We start from the raw sequence: 19,609 nt of genomic DNA on the forward strand, positions 1-19,609 counted from the left end.
TAAATAATTCAACCTGCCAAAAGATGTTGGCGCTGGCTGTAGAAGTACCTTTGGAGTAGGAATAGTCAGCAGATTTGCATCACATCAGGAGGGAATCACATATCTACAGTTTTGAGAGAAAAATGGATGGAAACACTGCTTTTTATCCAAGCCATGGTTTTTAACTTTAATGAACATAACAAAAATTTCAGTACTTCAGAATCAGAATATGATATGCCTCTGAAGTCTCTTTTAATCGGTGACTTCTCTTTCTCTCTCTCTCCTTTTTTTTTTCCCCCTGTAGTAGTTTATTTGCTGAAGAAACTGGGCTTTTGGTCCTGATGTTTCCCACGGTCCACTTTTGCTGATTGAATACCTGTGGTGAAGTTTAATATGTTCTTCTGTGTTCTTTGTTTCCTGTGAACTGGAAGCTGGACTTAGGGAAATCTAGAAACTTGATCAGATTGAGATAAACCTTTTTTTTTTGTTTTTTGTTTTTGTTATATGCTCTTTATTGGTGATGTTTGTGTCTTCCATTCGGGGGCACATAATAACCTGCTTATCTCTCTTTTCATGATGTTAGCTTACTTTATTTTGATTCATTTTGGTTTTAATAATACCAAGGGTTTTAGAGTGACAGGATGATGTAAACGTTAAGATATAAACTCTGGAGTCCAAGGATCTGGGTTCATGTTTTGATTCATTACCTGCTAGTTCACTAATCTTGGAAAGGCACTTCCCCTTCTCAGTGTTATATTTCTTACCTATGAAATGGGGATGACGATGCCTACTCATAGTGAAAAGTTAAGTAAATTATTCAGCTGACATGAATAGCTGTCCCTTGTCCACATCAGTTCTGTATAGTTGCATTTAGTAACCACTCACAATAAGCTTAATTTCAAGTGATTTTTGCCCATGCTTTTATGTATTCACATTAACCAGCCCCCACCTAATGTTGGAAAGTAGGCTCTTTGTTGAATAAACCATACCATAGCACATTTTATGCTTGAAGTCCACTGAGAAGTACTTACTGTTAATGTTTTTATTTTACAGTGTAATGTTCAAGCACAGAAATGCCTTATGTGGATCGTCAGAATCGCATTTGTGGTTTTCTAGACATTGAAGAAAATGAAAACAGTGGGAAATTTCTTCGGAGGTACTTCATACTGGATACCAGAGAAGATAGTTTTGTATGGTACATGGATAATCCACAGGTTTGTAAAATCCAAAGGGTTACCTCTTCAAAAGCATAAAAGGGGGCTTCCCTGGTGACGCAGTGGTTGGGAGTGCGCCTGCCGATGCAGGGGACGCGGGTTCGTGACCCTGTCCAGGAAGATCCCACGTGCCGCAGAGCAGCTGGGCCCGTGAGCCATGGCCGCTGAGCCTGCGCGTCCGGAGCCTGTGCTCCGCAATGGGAGAGGCCACAGCAGTGAAAGGCCCGCATACCGCAAAAAAAAAAAAAAAAAAAAAAAGCATACAAGAGTTTTAATTATGAAAGTATTTGATATACAATGCAGGTGTTAGGATTTGTCTTCCTAAACAAAATATGTTTAGATTTATTTCTACTGACTGTATTGTCCTTGCCCTGTACCCCCAGCTCCTACTGTGGTAAATAAATTTCAGAAGATGAAACTCAGTTTATTTGATAAAAATTTATGCATGTATTTATGTTTTCCCTTCTTTGGGAGGGGCAGCTCTTAACTCTGGTAGAAAAGTTTTGAATCGTTTAAATTTAAGATACTGTCTCTAAGATAGAGACTACTATCTTTTGGTAAATAAACTACTTAAACGAGCTGATACTCTTGCACATGTATAGTCCTTTCATCTTGTGGTGTCAGACTTGAGTGTTGGCCACTCGTGAATTTGATTTTATTGTTGCTTTGCAAATTATTGGAGGTAAATATCATATATTAAAAATTAGAATCCCAATTTTAAGATCTGTGAGTGGCCTTGGATTAGATCATCTGTTGAGTAGTTTTAAATTTTCTCTGCCTGTGAAACTTTTTTTTTTTCTTTTTTATTTTTTTTTATGTTTGTATTTTTTTTATGTTTGTATTTTTTTTTAATTTTTTTTAAAATTTTTTGCCTTATAACAAATTTAATCAGTTATACATATGTTTCCATATCCCCTCCCTTTTGCGTCTCCCTCCCACCCTCCCTATCCCACCCCTCCAGGCGGTCACAAAGCACCGAGCTGATCTCCCTGTGCTATGCGGCTGCTTCCCACTAGCTATCTACCTTACGTTTGGTAGTGTATATATGTCCATGCCGCTCTTTCACTTTGTCACAGCTTACCCTTCCCCCTCCCCATATCCTCAAGTCCATTCTCTAGTAGGTCTGTGTCTTTATTCCTGTCTTACCCCTAGGTTCTTCATGACATTTTTTTTTCTTAAATTCCATATATATGTGTTAGCATACAGTATTTGTCTTTCTCTTTCTGACCTACTTCACTCTGTATGACAGACTCTAGGTCTATCCACCTCATTACAAATAGCTCAATTTCATTTCTTTTTATGGCTGAGTAATATTCCATTGTATATATGTGCCACAGCTTCTTTATCCATTCATCCGATGATGGACACTTAGGTTGTTTCCATCTCCGGGCTATTGTAAATAGGGCTGCTATGAACATTTTGGTACATGTCTCTTTTTGAATTATGGTTTTCTCAGGGTATATGCCCAGTAGTGGGATTGCTGGGTCGTATGGTAGTTCTATTTGTAGTTTTTTAAGGAACCTCCATACCGTTCTCCATAGTGGCTGTACCAATTCACATTCCCACCAGCAGTGCAAGAGTGTTCCCTTTTTTCCACACCCTCTCCAGCATTTATTGTTTCTAGATTTTTTGATGATGGCCATTCTGACTGGTGTGAGATGATATCTCATTGTAGTTTTGATTTGCATTTCTCTAATGAGTAAAGATGTTGAGCATCCTTTCATGTGTTTGTTGGCAGTCTGTATATCTTCTGTGGAGAAATGTCTGTTTAGGTCTTCTGCCCATTTTTGGATTGGGTTGTTAGTTTTTTTGTTATTGAGCTGCATGAGCTGCTTATAAATTTTGGAGATTAATCCTTTGTCCGTTGCTTCGTTTGCAAATATTTTCTCCCATTCTGAGGGTTGTCTTTTCATCTTGTTTATGGTTTCCTTTGCTGTGCAAAAGCTTTGAAGTTTTATTAGGTCCCGTTTGTTTATTTTTGTTTTTATTTCCATTTCTCTAGGAGGTGGGTCAAAAGGATTTTGCTGTGATATATGTCATAGAGTGTTCTGCCTATGTTACCCTCTAAGAGTTTTATAGTGTCTGGCCTTATATTTAGGTCTTTAATCCATTTTGATTTTTTTTTGTGTATGGTGTTAGGGAGTGTTCTAATTTCATTCTTTTACATGTAGCTGTCTAGTTTTCCCAGCACCACTTATTGAAGAGGCTGTCTTTTCTCCATTGTAAACTCTTGCCTCCTTTGTCAAAGATAAGGTGACCATATGTGTGTGGGTTTATCTCTGTGCTTTCTATCCCGTTCCATTGATCTATATTTCTGTTTTTGTGCCAGTACCATACTGTCTTGATTACTGTAGCTTTGTAGTGTAGTTTGAAGTCAGGGAGCCTGATTCCTCCAGCTCCATTTTTCTTTCTCAAGATTGCTTTGGCTATTCGGGGTCTTTTGTGTTTCCATTACAAATTGTGCGATTTTTTTTTTTTTTTTTTTTTTTGCGGTACACGGGCCTCTCACTGCCGCGTCCTCTCCCACTGCGGAGCACAGGCTCCGGACGCGCAGGCCCAGAGGCCATGGCTCACGGGCCCAGCCGCTCCGCGGCATGTGGGATCTTCCCGGACTGGGGCACGAACCTGTGTCCCCTGCATCGGCAGGTGGACTCTCAACCACTGCGCCACCAGGGAAGCCCAAAATTGTGTGATTTTTTTGTTCTAGTTCTGTGAAAAATGCCATTGGTAGTTTGATAGGGATTGCATTGAATCTGTAGATTGCTTTGGGTAGTAGGGTCACTTTCACAATGTTGATTCTTCCAATCCAAGAACTTGGTATATCTCTCCATCTGTTTGTATCATCTTTAATTTGTTTCATCAGTTTCTTATAGTTTTCTGCATACAGGTCTTTTGTCCCCTTAGGTAGGTTTATTCCTAGGTATTTTCTTCTTTTTGTTGCAGTGGTAAATGGGAGTGTTTCCTTAATTTCTCTTTCAGATTTTTCATCATTAGTATATAGGAATGCAAGAGATTTCTCTGCATTACTTTTGTATCCTGCTACTTTACCAAGTTCATTGATTAGCTCTAGTAGTTTTCTGGTAGCATCTTTAGGATGCTGTATGTATGGTATAGTATGTATAGTACTGTGTATTCTGTATGTATAGTATCATGTCATCTGCAAACAGTGACAGCTTTACTTCTTCTTTTCCAATTTGGGTTCCTTTTATTTATTTTTCTTTTCTGATTGCTGTGGCTAAAACTTCCAAAACTGTGTTGAATAATAGTAGTGAGGGTGGGCATCCTTGTCTTGTTCCTGATTTTAGAGGAAATGGTTTCAGTTTTTCACCATTGAGAATGATGTTGGCTGTGGGTTTGTCATATTCGGCCTTTATTATGTTGAGGTAAGTTCCCTCTGTGCCTACTTTCTGGAGAGTTTTTATTATAAATGGGTGTTGAATTTTGTTGAAAGCTTTTTCTGCATCTATTGAGATGATCATATGGTTTTTATCCTTCAATTTGTTAATATGGTGTATCGCATTGATTGATTTGCGTATATTGAAGAATCCTTGCATTCCTGGGATAAACCCCACTTGATCATGGTGTATGATCCTTTTAATGTGCTGTTGGATTCTGTTTGCTAGTATTTTGTTGAGGATTTTTGCATCTATGTTCATCAGTGATATTGGTTTGTAGTTTTCTTTTTTGTGACATCTTTGTCTGGTTTTAGTATCAGGGTGATGGTGGCCTCATAGAGTGAGTTTAGGAATGTTCCTGTCTCTGCTATATTTTGGAAGAGTTTGAGAAGGATAGGTGTTAGCTCTTCTCTAAATGTTTGCTAGAATTCGCCTGTGAGGCCATCTGGTCCTGGGCTTTTTGTTTTGTTGGAAGATTTTTAATCACAGTTTCAATTTCAGTGCTTGTGACTGGTCTGTTTATATTTTCTATTTCTTCCTGGTCCAGTCTCGGAAGGTTGTGCTTTTCTAAGAATTTGTCCATTTCTTCCAGGTTGTCTGTTTTATGGGCATATAGTTGTTTGTAGTAATCTCTCACGATTCTTTGTATTCCTGCAGCGTCAGTTGTTACTTCTCCTTTATCATTTCTAATTCTGTTGATATGAGTCTTCTCCCTTTTTTTCTTGATGAGTCTGGCTACTGATTTCAATTCTGTTTATCTTCTCAAAGAACCAGCTTTTAGTTTTATTGATCCTTGCTATTGTTTCCTTCATATTTTTCATTTATTTCTGATCTGATCTTTATGATTTCTTTCCTTCTGCTAACTTTAGGGTTTTTTTGTTCTTCTTTCTCTAACTGCTTTAGGTGTAAGGTTAGGTTGTTTATTTGAGTTGTTTCTTTTTTCTTGAGGTAGGATTGTATTGCTGTAAACTTCCCTCTTTGAACCGCTTTTGCTGCATCCCATAGGTTTTGGGTCATCGTGTCTCTCCATTGTCATTTGTTTCTAGGTATTTTTTGATTTCCTCTTTGATTTCTTCCATGATCTCTTGGTTATTTAGTAGTGTATTGTTTAGCCTCCATGTGTTTGTATGTTTTACAGTTTTTTCCCTGTGAATGATATCTAGTCTCATAGCGTTGTGGTCGGAAAAGATACTTGATACGATTTCAATTTTCTTAAATTTACCAAGGCTTGATTTGTGACCCAAGATATGATCTATCCTGGAGAATGTTCCATGAGCACTTGAGAAGAAAGTGTGTTCTGTTGTTTTTGGATGGAATGTCCTGTAAATATCAATTAAGTCCATCTTGTCTAATATGTCATTTAAAGCTTGTGTTTCCGTATTTATTTTCATTTTGGATGATCTGTCCATTGGTGAAAGTGCGGTATTAAAGTCCCCTACTCTTGTGTTACTGTCGATTTCCCCTTTTATGGCTGTTAGCATTTGCCTTATGTATGGAGGTGCTCCTATGTTGGGTGCATAAATATTTACAGTTGTTGTATCTTCTTCTTGGATTGATCCCTTGATCATTATGTAGTGGCCTTCTTTGTCTCTTGTAACAGTCTTTATTTTAAAGTCTATTTTGTCTGATATGAGAATTGCTACTCCAGCTTTCTTTTGATTTCCATTTGCATGGAATACCTTTTTCCATCCCTTCACTTTCAGTCTGTATGTGTCCCTAGGTCTGAAGTGGGTTTCTTGTAGACAGCATATATACAGGTCTTGTTTTTGTATCCATTCAGCCAGTCTCTGTGTTTTGGTTGGAGCATTTAATCCATTTACATTTAAGGTAATTATCGATATGTATGTTCCTATTACCATTTTCTCAATTGTTTTGGGTTTGTTTTTGTAGGTGTTTACCTTCTCTTGTGTTTCCTGCCTAGAGAAGTTCCTTTAGCATTTGTTGTAAAGCTGGTTTGGTGGTGCTGAATTCTCTTAACTTTTGCTTGTCTGTAAAGGTTTTAATTTCTCCATCGAATCCGAATGAGGTCCTTGCTGGGTAGAGTAATCTTGGTTGTAGGTTTTTCGCTTTCATCACTTTAAATATGTCCTGCCACTCCCTTCTGGCTTGGAGAGTTTCTGCTGAAAGATCAGCTGTTAACCTTATGGGGATTCCCTTGTATGTTATTTGTTGCTTTTCCCTTGCTGCGTTTAATATTTTTTCTTTGTATTTAATTTTTGATGGTTTGATTAATATGTGTCTTGGTGTGTTTCTCCTTGGATTTATCCTGTATGGGACTCTCTGTGCTTCCTGGACTTGACTGACTGTTTCCTTTCCAATGTTAAGGAAGTTTTCAACTATAATGTCTTCAGATATTTTCTCAGACCTTTTCTTTTTCTCTTCTTCTTCTGGGACCCCTATAATTCAAATGTTGGTGTGTTTAGTGTTGTCCCAGAGGTCTCTGAGACTGTCCCCAATTCTTTTCATTCTTTTTTCTTTATTCTGCTCTGTGGTAGTTATTTCCACTATTTTATCTTCCAGGTCACTTATCTGTTCTTCTGCCTCAGTTATTCTGCTATTGATTCCTTCTAGAGAATTTTTAATTTCATTTATTGTGTCATTCATCATTGTTTGTTTGCTCTTTAGTTCTTCTATGTCCTTGTTTAACGTTTCTTGTATTTTCCGCGTTCTATTTCCAAGATTTTGGATCATCTTTACTATCATTACTCTGAATTCTTTTTCAGGTAGACTGCCTATTTCCTCTCCATTTGTTTGGTCTGGTGGGTTTTTACCTTGCTCCTTCATCTGCTGTGTGTTTTTCTGTCTTCTCATTTTGCTTAACTTGCTGTGTTTGGGGTCTCCTTTTCGCAGGCTGCAGGTTCATAGTTCCTGTTGTTTTTAGTGTCTGCCCCCAGTGGGTAAGGTTGGTTCAGGGTTGTGTAGGCTTCCTGGTGGAGGGGACTGGTGCCTATGTTCTGGTGGGTGGGGCTGGATCTTGACCTTCTGGTGGGCAGGACTGTGTCCAGTGGTGTGTTTTGGGGTGTCTGTGACCTTAGTATGATTTTAGGCAGCCTTTCTGCTAATAGGTGGGGTTGTGTTCCTGTCTTGCTGGTTGTTTGGCATAGGGTGTCCAGCACTGGAGCTTGCTGTCCGTTGGGTGGAGCTGGGTCTTAGCGTTGAGACGGAGATCTCTGGGAGAGCTCTCGCTGATTGATATTACATGGGGCCAGGAGGTCTCTGGTGGTCCAGTGTCCTGAACTTGGCTCTCCCGCCTCAGAGGCTCAGGCCTGACACCAGGCCGGAGCACCAAGACTCTGTCAGCCACACGGCTCAGAAGAAAAGGGAGAAAAAAAAAGTAAGTAAGTAAATAAATGAATAAAATAATTAAAATTTTAAAAAATTATTAAAATAAAAAAGTAATTAAAAAAAGAGAGCAAGCAAACCAATAAACAAATCCACCAATGATAACAAGCACTAAAAACTATACTAAGATAAACGTAAAAATCAGAAACAAGTTAGTCAGACAGCAAACCCCAAGTCTACAGTTGCTTCCAAAGTCCACCGCCTCAATTTTGGCTTGATTTGTTGTCTATTCAGGTATTCCACAGATGCAGGGTACCTCAGGTTGATTGTGGGGATTTAATCTGCTGCTCCTGAGGCTGCTGGGAGAGATTTCCCTTTCTCTTCCTCGTTCGCACAGCTCCTGGGGTTCAGCTTTGGTTTTGTCCCCACCTCTGCGTGTAGGTTGCCCTCAGCCTTCTGTTCCTACCCAGACAGGACGGGGTTAAAGCAGCAGCTGATTCGGGGGCTCTGGCTCATTCAAGCCAGGGGGTGGGAGGGGTACAGTATTTAGAGTTGGAACGTGGGATGAACCTGCGGCGGCAGAGGCTGGCGTGACATTGCAACAGCCTGAGGCACGCTGTGTGTTCTCCCAGGGAAGTTGTCCCTGGATCGTGGGACCCTGGCAGTGGCGGGCTGCAAAGGCTCCTGAGCGTGGGTGTGAATAGTGACCTGTGCTTGCACACAGGGTTCCTGGGGCTGCAGCAGCAGCATTAGCGTTTCACGCCCATCTCTGGGATTTGAGCTGATAGCCGTGGCTCGCGCCCGTCTCTGGAGCTCATTAAGGCGGCGCTCTGCCTTCTGTGGGCAGACAGGGAAGGATTCCCCTCTCCTCACACACCCTGAAACAATGGTCTCTTGCCTCTTAGGCAGGTCCAGACTTTTTCCCGGACTCCCTCCCGGCTAGCCGTGGCACACTAGCCCCCTTCGGGCTGTGTTCACGCAGCCAGCCCCAGTCCTGTCCCTGGGATCTGACCTCCGAAGCCCGAGCCTCAGCTCCCAGCCCCCGCCCGCCCCGGCGGGTGAGCAGACAAGCCTCTCCGGCTGGTGAGTGCTGGTCGGCACCGATCCTCTGTGCGGGAATCTCTCCGCTTTGCGCTCCGCACCCCTGTGGCTGTGCTCTCCTCCGCGGCTCCAAAGCTTCCCCGCTCCGCCACCCACAGTCTCCGCCCACGAAGGGGCTTCTAGTGTGTGGAAACCTTTCCTTCTTCACGGCTCCCTCCCACTGGTGCAGGTCCTGTCCCTATCCTTTTGTCTCTGTTTATTCTTTTTTCTTTTACCCTACCCAGGTATGTGGGGAGTTTCTTGCCTTTTGGGAAGTCTGAGGTCTTCTGCCAGCGTTCAGTGGGTGTTCTGTAGGAGTTGTTCCACGTGTAGATGAATGTCTGATGTATTTGTGGGGAGGAAGGTGATCTTCATGTCTTACTCCTCTGCCATCTTGAAGGTCCCAAAAGGTTGATTCTTAATCTACAGTGGAGGAAACATTCAAAATCAAGATTGTTTTACTTTTACTTTTGAAATCTGTCAGTCTTTACGTTTATATTTATTACTTTTTTCTAGATTCTTTTATCTGATTTTCCCACCTCCATCTTCCCCCTTTATATAATCCATCCAGTTTGTTATAAGATATATTAATTAAAACACAGTTTGATTACAGAACTGCTCACAAAGCCTTCTTTAATGTTTTCAAATTCTTAACAGTATAAATTCCTTGCTAGTTTGTTTCTTATTTAAGTCCTCCATAATTAGGTTCTTAGTTCAAGTTCCTAAACTGCTGTTTCCTTCTTCAGCCCTATATGACTCTATATTATGGCCCAACACAGCCTTTTTTCCATTTCAGTAGAGAGCTTCTGGGCATCCTCATCTGCTTGCTGTAGCTCATCTGTTTTCTCTGCCTGGAATATTCTCTCTCCTGCTTTTTGTGTTTCAGAATTTTTCTTTAATAAAGTCCAGCTTAAAAGCTTTTCATTCTTTAACAGAGTCTTTCCTGATAGCTTCAGCATGAAATGATTCTCCTTCTTCTTAATTTTACCCTTAGCTCTTTTAAGACACAAACTACATCTTAAACTTGTTAAGGGAAGAATAAAAATATTTTTTTATGAAAGTGCCAATATATACATTCCTTGAATATGGTTTTAAAAGTATCAATAATTTTTTTGGAAAAATGGTATAAAGGTAGATAAGTTATGGTGTAATAAATACTAATATAATTTAAATGAGGGAAAATTTTTCAAAAGATATATTTGATTTAAAAATTTTAATAAAAGTAACATGTATACTCTTTTGAAATTTCTTACATTTGTGTTTGTTTTATGTCTAAATATTTTTCCCCATTGCTTTCTGGAACAAAATCTGATCTTGTTTATGAAAAAGAAAAGTTTAGATACAGTGCTAACAAAATAGCCTTTTAGTTACAAAATGCGTTGTGGTGGAACAGACTAGAGTTCAGTTTTGTTACCCATGTTGTCCACTTGATTTCAGACTTAGTAAATACTTGAACTGAAAAGTTAATTTGTAAAGTGTGACATTAAAAAAAACCTGATTCCTTAACCATTTTTAGTGTGTGTAGAACATTTTATATGAAATAAATTTGTGATGTTGGATAATAATTATATATTGATAATCTGTTTATAGAACCTGCCTTCTGGATCATCACGTGTTGGAGCCATTAAACTTACCTACATTTCAAAGGTAGTCTCTCTGTATTGTCTTACATTCATGCATGAATTAAAATCCCTTAGAATGAGAGTGTGAATAAAAGGAGCCATCTCCTCTCTTTGTCATTTAAGATGATGTTCTGGTTCATATTACATTGAAAACAGTACCTGATTACTATGTTTAGGAAGTTCTTTGATAAAATTAGGAAGAATATGGAGTTAAATTACAGGATGTGGCAAATTGAAAAGTTAACATTAACTTTTATGATCAGGTATATGAACGTCAGAAGGGGAGATTCATCTGTTAACAATTAGGTTCTGTCTTTGGGAAATCTGGAGAAGATTTTTCTAAGTCTGTATTTATTTATTTAAACTGTAATTTTTAATCTCATTACCTTTGTTTGTTCCTTTATGTTTTACTTTGAGGAAAATATGAACCATCTTCATGATAAAAGATGGGTTTTTTCCCCTCATTTGACTTTGTCTCTACTAACTTGTTTTCTTGTTTGTTGATTTTTCTAGAATTTTTGCAATACTGTTTTTCTTTTCAGAAATTTAGATTTGGTATTAGGTAGTTTTTTCCCTCTTATTGTCTTTTCTTAGTGTTTTGGGAACTGAGATAGATGCTGAGTTTTGTTTTACACAAAGTAATAAGCTTGATGATGACTTAAGATGAGATATGAGAAGTAGCAACTCAATATGATTAATATGCATATACATACTATTATGCATACACTGAGATTTGTTAGCAAAGTTCAACAGAAGAACAATTTACAAGTGTGCCTCTATTTAAAAGAAAGATATTTTGATAAATAAAAAGCTATATTATCAGCATCATAATAGAGCTATTCATTCTCATTGACCAAAAAAATTACATATTTAAAGGGAACCATTTTATGTTAAAGCCATATTATGTAAATTTGCAAAAGACAAATATTGTTGAAGTATATCTCAAGTGTTCCTGTAAATTTAAGACATTTAGTAATACTTCAGGGTATCTTACAGCTTAAATTCTATAGAGACTATCATTAGGAAGCAAGTGTAGAATTCCATTGTAGAATAAATTGTAGATAATTCCGGCCCCCACCTCCCCCTTTACTTGATTGCCTACAGTAAAGGTATACTACAATGTAAATATGCTGCCAGACACCTTTGACTCTTAATGAAGTGATATGGAAAGGCCTGTTTTATTGGAATAGGCAGTTGAGGTAGAAATTGCCCATGTGCCTGTATCTTTTCAATCGCTTGTCGCCTGGTCTTTTTAAAAATTAAGGTATTAACTCAGCAAAGCAGGCAGACTGACTGGCCAGCTGCATTCCTCTCCTCCATTGCTTCCTTTTTAAAATATAACCTTCCCTGTGTAGTTCTGCTAGGTTTCATCTCTGTCCCACAGCTTACTGAAGTTTGAATTGTACAGCTTGTACTCTACTTTAGACATGCCACTTTTTCCCCAGAATTTATTCCTGGAACAAATTTCATTGTGACTCAGTGCTCAGTTTGTAGTTGAGATCAGTCAGGAACCCCAGACTTAGAATTCCTTCTGAAGGTGCAGAACAGATGCTACAGCTGTAAGTTCTAACACTGGGCAACAGCATGGCAACAATCATGAATGGGCTTCCATGTGAGCTACTTTATTTAAAGGGCTAGCAGCAACCAGGTGCAACTAGTTGTTTCACCTTCTAAACGGAACCATGTGCTGCTTTTAGTAAAGGGGGGCCCCATTATCCTAGGGTATTTTAATGTACAAGTGGGAATCCAGTGCCATTTTGATTTCCTCATTGCAGGTTAATGCCTTCTGGATTTTTGGACTTTATTAAATATACAATCTCCCCCTTACCCACCGCCATTTCCTCATGCAGTTCACAGCTAATTTAGAAATATGCAATTTGGGAAGAATTCATAGTTTCTGTGGAGTATTCATTGAGGGTATTTTGAAAATTACATTAAACCAAAAATATGTGTATGTGTGACATAAAACTTAATGGTTCATTTTCAATTTCTTTGCACTCCCTTTGAAGAAAAAACAATTTTGTTCAAAGAGAGCATGGAAGTATCATTTGTTTTAAACACCTTAAAGTTGGGACCCATATTCTAAGTTTAATTAACAATTCTTTTTCAGTTGCCTTAAAGTTTAATTTTAGATCTGTGTGCTAAATGTGTATGATTACTGGGGAATCATACACGTGGAATTCACATAGTGTTTAAGGTTGTTTATAGTAGCACATGAAGAAGTGAGTGATTCATCTCTCTTTCTTGTTAGGTTAGCGATGCAACTAAGCTAAGGCCAAAGGCTGAGTTCTGTTTTGGTGAGTAGCCGTATTTTATACGTTAGTTATTTTAAGTTAGACTAATATAATTTCATCATATTGTAAGAAAAAACAGTCACAGAAAACCACACAACACAATCCTATAGGGTAATGAATTATTCTAAGGCAAATTCCCTTGAAACTATCATCTGGTGAAGAAATAAAACTGCTCCCCAACCCCTGAAGCCTCTTTCCTGTGTCCCATCCCAGTCACAGCCTCCTCCCACTCAGCCCATGTGTAATCATTATCTAGACATTTATAGTGATCACGTCCAGCAAGATTAATTTTAAACGCTCTACCCGATACTTGATATTCAATACTTAAATAATAGAAAGGATTTAGTTTGCAGCTTATGGGTAATGAGAAGTTTACAGTTTGGGAGCAGGGGTAGTTGAGGGTATTTGATGAGGTGCTCAGTGAACATTTAATGAATGTCTGGTATATGCACTGTGCTTGCCATGGGGCTATGAGAGTAATAAGAAGCAATTGCTGCCCTTAAGAATCTCACAGGCTGGCTGTCTCACAGACAGATACAGTACCAGGGAGTTATCATTGCATTTGTCACAGGCGGTAGATAAAGCGATGTACAGTCTATTCAAGGAAGAGCTTCAGATCCTTTTTGGGGATCTTGGGAGTGAAGGGAGCCACACTGGATGAGACTAACCTGATCATCCTTTCTCACTGGGGAGAAAAGATGGGAGGACCACTGGACAGAGGCATGCAGGGGAGAAGAACAAGGTGTGTGCAGAGAACTAAACACTCAGTAAAGCTGGAGAGAATGGTGAGAGACTGAAAAGTAAAAAGAGAGGAGTCAGGGTGTAATGTGTTGACAAGCGATTTTTTTTGTTTGTTTTATTTTCTGGAAAACGAGAGAGGAGAAATTAGCATCTAGAAAGTAGATATAAGGTGAAGGAAGTTTTTTTTTTTTGTATGGATGGGAGAGCTTGATGCAAGTACACTAGTTAAGTGGCTTTTGAACTGCTGTTCCTAACATAGAGCCTGAATTAGGGGGAAAGAGGAGGGATGAAGAACACCAAAAGGAAAAGCACAAGGACTCGGTGACTGGATATGTGGGAGTTGAAGGGAAGAGAGGTGTCCAGTAGGTTTGCTTCAAGGAAAGAAATGAGGGATCCAGGAGAGCAGATTAGATAGGGTGAAATGTTCGGTAAGGAGTTTGAATGGTGGGGAAACGTCCAAATGGAAATATTCTGGTGACAGTAATTGAGGACTGGATGGAGCTTGAAGATCAAGAATGGAAAACTTTAGAATCTGTTAAAATAGTGGATGTACTTGAAGCTGGGAGGATCGATATGCTGTTAGAGAGTATGTTAGTGGACATCAGTGATGAAACGGATGAAAATTAGGAGTTTCCAGCTGACATCAATAGGGACTATTTTACATTAAAGTAAAAAAGATACTTCTTGGGGTAGAATTGATGTTAAATTTCTTTGTTTTCTTTTGCTTGAAAAGAGCAGGTTTCTTCTGTAGGCAGTATGTTAGGGATAGCATCTGATGGCAATCATATATATCCAGTAAGAAGATGTGATATGAGCCAGATGTAGTATAGCTGTTCAGAGAATCCTCTATAATGCTTTTATTGCCACTGAGAAACTAATAAAAAGTCATTTATTTATTACAAATTTATAATTTTTGGTTGCTAAATAGGAAAATGCCTCAGAACCTTGTTGAATGGAAGGCTACTGGGGACAAGTCAAGTGAAAGAGAACTCTATATTTTAGAGTGTATCATGTGCATACTCTTGACAGGTCTTTAATGTAAAATCTCAAGCATACAGTTTGAAGGGCTAGCAATATACAGTAAAAGACTTGCTATTCAGTTATTGGGGTATTTAGAATGAGTGATTTTAGTTGAAATCAGAGATTAACAGTTATATATTGGTCTGCCAACAGTTTATTGGTCCTTTACTGTTAGAGGGAGAAAAGATTCATAAAATGTTTGTCTTCAGAGAGAGGCACTGGCTTCTAAAATGGAACTACAGCTTCCATTCAAAATGGCAACATAAAGACTTTCCTTCCCTGTTTCCTCTCACATTGCCCGCAAACAGTGAGAACAAGAAACATCCAAACCATCTTTGCTGAAACTAGCAGATTTCTGTAATCCACAGTGTATAAAGATGGAAAGTGGATGGAGGAAGAATAAATGACTTGACAGAGTAGAAGAGACCAGTGGAAGGTAGCTATTTCCATGTGCTGCCCCCACGCCAGCTCTGGATAGACTAGGTGTTGGCTCTGGTCTGGGGAGGCAACAGGGAGGAGGGACCCAACACAGGGACTTTGTTTGAATGTCTACGTAGAAACAACCTCTAGTCCCTACCTCCATCTGGCTCTGGCAGGCAGCCACCCTTCCCCCATCCCAGCAAGGAATGGCATGTGTAGTATCTCCAGAAATAGAATCGATGAGGCTGTGTGCGTGGGGACAGTAGTCTCAGAGAAGGTGGGGGGATGAGGCATGAAACAGAAAATGGGAGGATTAAATGAAAAAGTCTGCACACTGAATGCAACTCTTTCCCGTGTCCAGGCCCAGAGCACCAGGCAGCCAGGTGGAGGTGGGGCAAGAATCTGAACACCCCAGAGAAGAGAGCCATAGGTACTGACAGCTGGGCGTTTCTACCAGAGGAGCTTGCTGTACAGCAAAGCCCACCAGTCAGAAACCCTACATATATTCAAGAGAGCTTCCAGTCCGTTTTTTGTTACCTTGTTTTTAAATATGGTACCAAAATACAATCCTGGTCTTGGCCAGTCCAGGATTGCATGACATTTGAGAAGAAAGAACTGTCACATAGGAAAAAGAACATGAGACAATGCAAAACTCCGAAGAAGTCAAAGAAAGCTAAAAATAAAACAAAGATAGATAGTAGGAGAGAAATAAGAAAATTAAATTAGAGTTTCCGTTAAGAAAGCCAACATCTGACTAATAGAGAAGGAAAGGATAGAGAAAGAGTAGAGACAGAGAAAACGGGAGAAAATTGGCAAAGAAATATAATGAAATGTCTCATAACCGTTTGATCCATAACCATATTTGAACCGTAACCAGTTGATCCTAGGTTGTGAAATGATTTTTGTTTGGAGTCAAGTTAATGTTTATGCTTCAGGTTTTATCCATTTGGTACATTCACTTTGATGGTAAAGACTTGAAATGAAGTAAGAGAGTACTTAAGTGAAAAGATAGTAAGCACACAAGCCTCTGCTATGCATTCATTACACACAATGAAACCCTTGCTTTAAAAGCATGGAAACTTACAGGTTTCATACAGTTTATTATTATTATTATTAAAAGTTTTTTCCTTCCTTTCCCTGTCCACTGTTCCCCCAGCATTGCTAATATCAGTTTTTAGTAATTTGCTTTACATTTTCCACAATACTTCTTTACTTGGAAACCTCCAAATGATGATGATGGTGATGATGATGATGATGAAGGTGATGAAGATGGTGAACAAGAATATCTGTTCTATCCCAGGCACTGTGCTAGTTTCTTTACACAGATCACCTCCACCCCCCAAGGCAGGGATGGGTGGCATTCCACTTCATAGATGAGGAAAACAAGAGTCAAAGATTAAATACATTTTACAAGATGGTATTGCTAGTAAGTGCATGAGCTAGTCAGGTCTGCCAACTCCAGGCTCTGATTTTCCCCCTATCGTATCGCTGTGCCTCTTCCTGCCATGAAATAATGCTTAAAGCACATGATTTTTTATTCAGACTGCAAAGTGTGCTGAGAGTCTTTTTAGAGGTGTATTTGCCTCTCTGCTTTCCCTTCAAAGAGATCCTTATATAAATGTTATTTATTCAAAAATATGTGTATTAAGCACTTTATAGCAGGTGTAGTGTATTACCAAGAGCTTAGATTTTTTAACTCTTGAGATGTTCTAGGTAGCTGCCCAAAACAACATTGAGGGGGAAAATAGCTGTTATGAGGAGAGCTCAGCTTTAGCCTGAGCTGGAAATAGATTATGAAAGGATGCTTTACTGATTGTTAGAAATTAAAAACAGAAGCTATATATTGACATATATAATAGCCTAGTGAGTTACTAATTTATCTTAATTTATATTTATGGCATTTATAATTTCTCCAATCTCTAGTAAGGTATAAAAGAACAGATTTATAGTGTGTTAAATTTCTTTAGGTCCAATCTAATTGTTTTATAGCACTTCACAAGATAAGACTCTCATATCAATACAAGGAAGCTCTTGTTTAGTGTCTTGGTCTCAGTCTCAATTTCATAATCTTATGTATTTGAGAAATAAGCTTTTTTCCCTTGAGGGTTTTCATTACCCCCTTCCCTTAGTCATGTTCAACTGAGTGTTAGTATACCATTTAAAATTTTGATGGAGACTTTTGGAAGTTATTTGTATATTTACAAGAAAAAATTGCAGCATTGTAGCTATTCAGATGCCTTAGCTCCTAGAATAATGTTTGTTTTTAAAAATAAATTGTGTGATGTGTAATTAATAAGCTTTAATTTGAACATTGACTAGTAGTTTGTCAACAACTATGTGCAGGTGTGCTTTGCTTTATAAAAGTCGGTAGTCACTAAAGGGGTATATGTAAATTAAATTGCATAAAAAGTTCCAAATGTATTAAGATTATAAACATAAAGAAAATGCATAAGTATTGGAAAAATAAAGCTGTTTATTTTTATAATCTTGAGTTGGAGAGACTTTCTTAATGTGATGTGAAAGCTAGAATCATTAAAGGAAAAGGAAAAGAAGAAGATTGATAGACTGGTTCTGATTGATCAGAGATACCATGAACTAAGTGAAAAGACAAATGATAGACTGGGAAAAGTACTTGAGATAAAACAGAAAGGATTAATACAGAAGTTCTTATAAATCAGTAAAAAATAAATCAACAACTCGGGAGAAATATGGGTAGAGAAAATAAACAGCTCACAAAACAGATGCAGGTGGCCAATAAAGATATGAAACTAATTTGTCTCAATCAAAGAAATTCATATTTAAACAAGGTATAATTTTTCACCAGTTAGGTTGACAGAGAGTCAGGAAAACACACCACACTTGGCATTTCAAACCCAGGGCATTTGTTACAGGGAATTGGATAACCAGATGTTGAAAGGCTGAAGGAGCACAAAGGGAATGCTGAAGTAACCCACAGATTAGAATCTGCATGAAGCAGCTACCATCCGCAGGGCTGGAGAGAGGAAAGGGAAGAGATGGTCTTACCAGAACCTAGGACTTTCTGAGGGGACTGCAGGGCTGATGGAGGGAGGGAGCAGCAGAGCCTGGAGCAGTGGCTGCTGTGTGTTGGCTGCTGCTGGAGGGAGACCAGCAAGAGCAGGACTCTGCATGGGAGTCCCCTCCGCCACCTCCCTTCCACCTTCCAGGCTCCCGCCAGGAGCTCCCGTCAGCAGAACGTGGCCCGTGCTGGCAAGGAAGTCTGGGAAATAATGTCACAGAGCCTTGGGGCTGAAAACAAGAGGTACTGGTGAGGACTATTAGACAAGATAGGCCTTTGGATACACTATTGGTAGGAATGTAAATGGATTCAGCCTTTGGAGAAGACAATTTACTAATATCTATAAAAATGTTAAATGTGAATTTTCTTTGACCCAATAAGCCTATGTTAAGAAATTTATCCTATGCTAATGCTATCCCAAGTGTGGAGAAGTATATGTATATGTTTCATTGGGATATTTTATATAGTTTCAAAAATCAGAAATAACCTAAATGTCCATCGATAGAGGATTGACTAAATAAATTGTGGTATTTTTACATTTACTGAAAAACGTGGCCATGAAAAATGAGAGTTTTACCTATGTTATTGAGTGATAAAAGCAGTATCATATATGGTCTAACATTTTGTCAAATTCGAGAGAGTCACAATACTGAAGCTTGCAAGGTTTTTCAGCTGCTGCAGACGTAAATTTAGAGGTAACAAGTGCAAAATTTCATGTGTTGTAGTTTGTTTTGTCTCTCAACAGTTATGAATGCAGGGATGAGGAAATATTTCCTACAAGCCAATGATCAGCAGGACCTAGTAGAATGGGTAAATGTGTTGAACAAAGCTATAAAAATTACAGTAAGTATTTGTACTTTTTGTGTGAAAAAATTTTAATGTGTGGATGTGATCTTTACAGTTTGTAAAGATACCTACTGAGTGTCTTCAGCTTACCAACAGTTTGTCCCAGAGTTACTCAAAGTTTGTTTAAAAGACAGGTTATAATGTGAGTGAATTTTCTTGTACATGGTAACTATTGGCCCTTAAAATCAGCCCATAGATGCCTTTTTAACCCATTGTGTACCTAATAAGGGTCTATATTACTGTAGATTTAAAAAAATTATTTATGATACTTTTATTATTTTTTTTTTAACTTTTTAAAAAGATGTATTTTTGGCTGCGTCGGGTCTTAGTTGCAGCATGCCAGATCTTCGTTTAGGCATGCGGGATCTTTCCTTGCAGCGCACGGGCTTCTCTCCAGTTGTGGCGTGAGGGTTTTTTCTCTCTAGTTGTGGCGTGAGGGTTCCAGAGCACGTGGGCTCTGTAGTTTGCGGCATGCAGGCTCTCTGGTTGAGGCGTGCAAGTTCAGTAGTTGTGGCGCTTGGACTTAGTTAACCCGTGTCACGTAGGACCTTAGTTCCCTGACCAGGGATTGAACCTGTGTCCCCTGCATTGGAAGGCAGATTCTTTACCACTGGACCACCAGGGGAGTCCCTTACTGTAGATTTTAACCACTGTTTACAGTAGTGTTTCTAGGGAAAAA

The 19,609-nt window shown here is 38.8% G+C and overlaps 1 protein-coding gene across 4 annotated transcripts in view; it reads left to right on the forward strand.

The window, feature by feature from the left end:
* The window catches only part of PLEKHA1 (pleckstrin homology domain containing A1), a 56,869-nt gene that overhangs the window by 12,931 nt on the left and 24,329 nt on the right, over positions 1-19,609 (forward strand). For 3 of the 4 annotated variants that reach the window (XM_082611841.1, XM_082611842.1, XM_082611840.1), the window contains exons 2-5: positions 1,033-1,193; positions 10,541-10,597; positions 12,824-12,869; positions 18,830-18,927. In XM_082611841.1, the coding sequence (XP_082467967.1) occupies positions 1,053-1,193; positions 10,541-10,597; positions 12,824-12,869; positions 18,830-18,927 (342 nt within the window). In that variant the 5' untranslated portion in view covers positions 1,033-1,052. The remainder of the gene's footprint in view (positions 1-1,032; positions 1,194-10,540; positions 10,598-12,823; positions 12,870-18,829; positions 18,928-19,609) is intronic. The other variant, XM_082611843.1, reaches the window with a different exon arrangement.

The sequence above is a fragment of the Mesoplodon mirus genome (genome assembly GCF_964341445.2).
Source record: "Mesoplodon mirus genome assembly, chromosome: 2".
NCBI lineage: Eukaryota > Metazoa > Chordata > Mammalia > Artiodactyla > Ziphiidae > Mesoplodon > Mesoplodon mirus.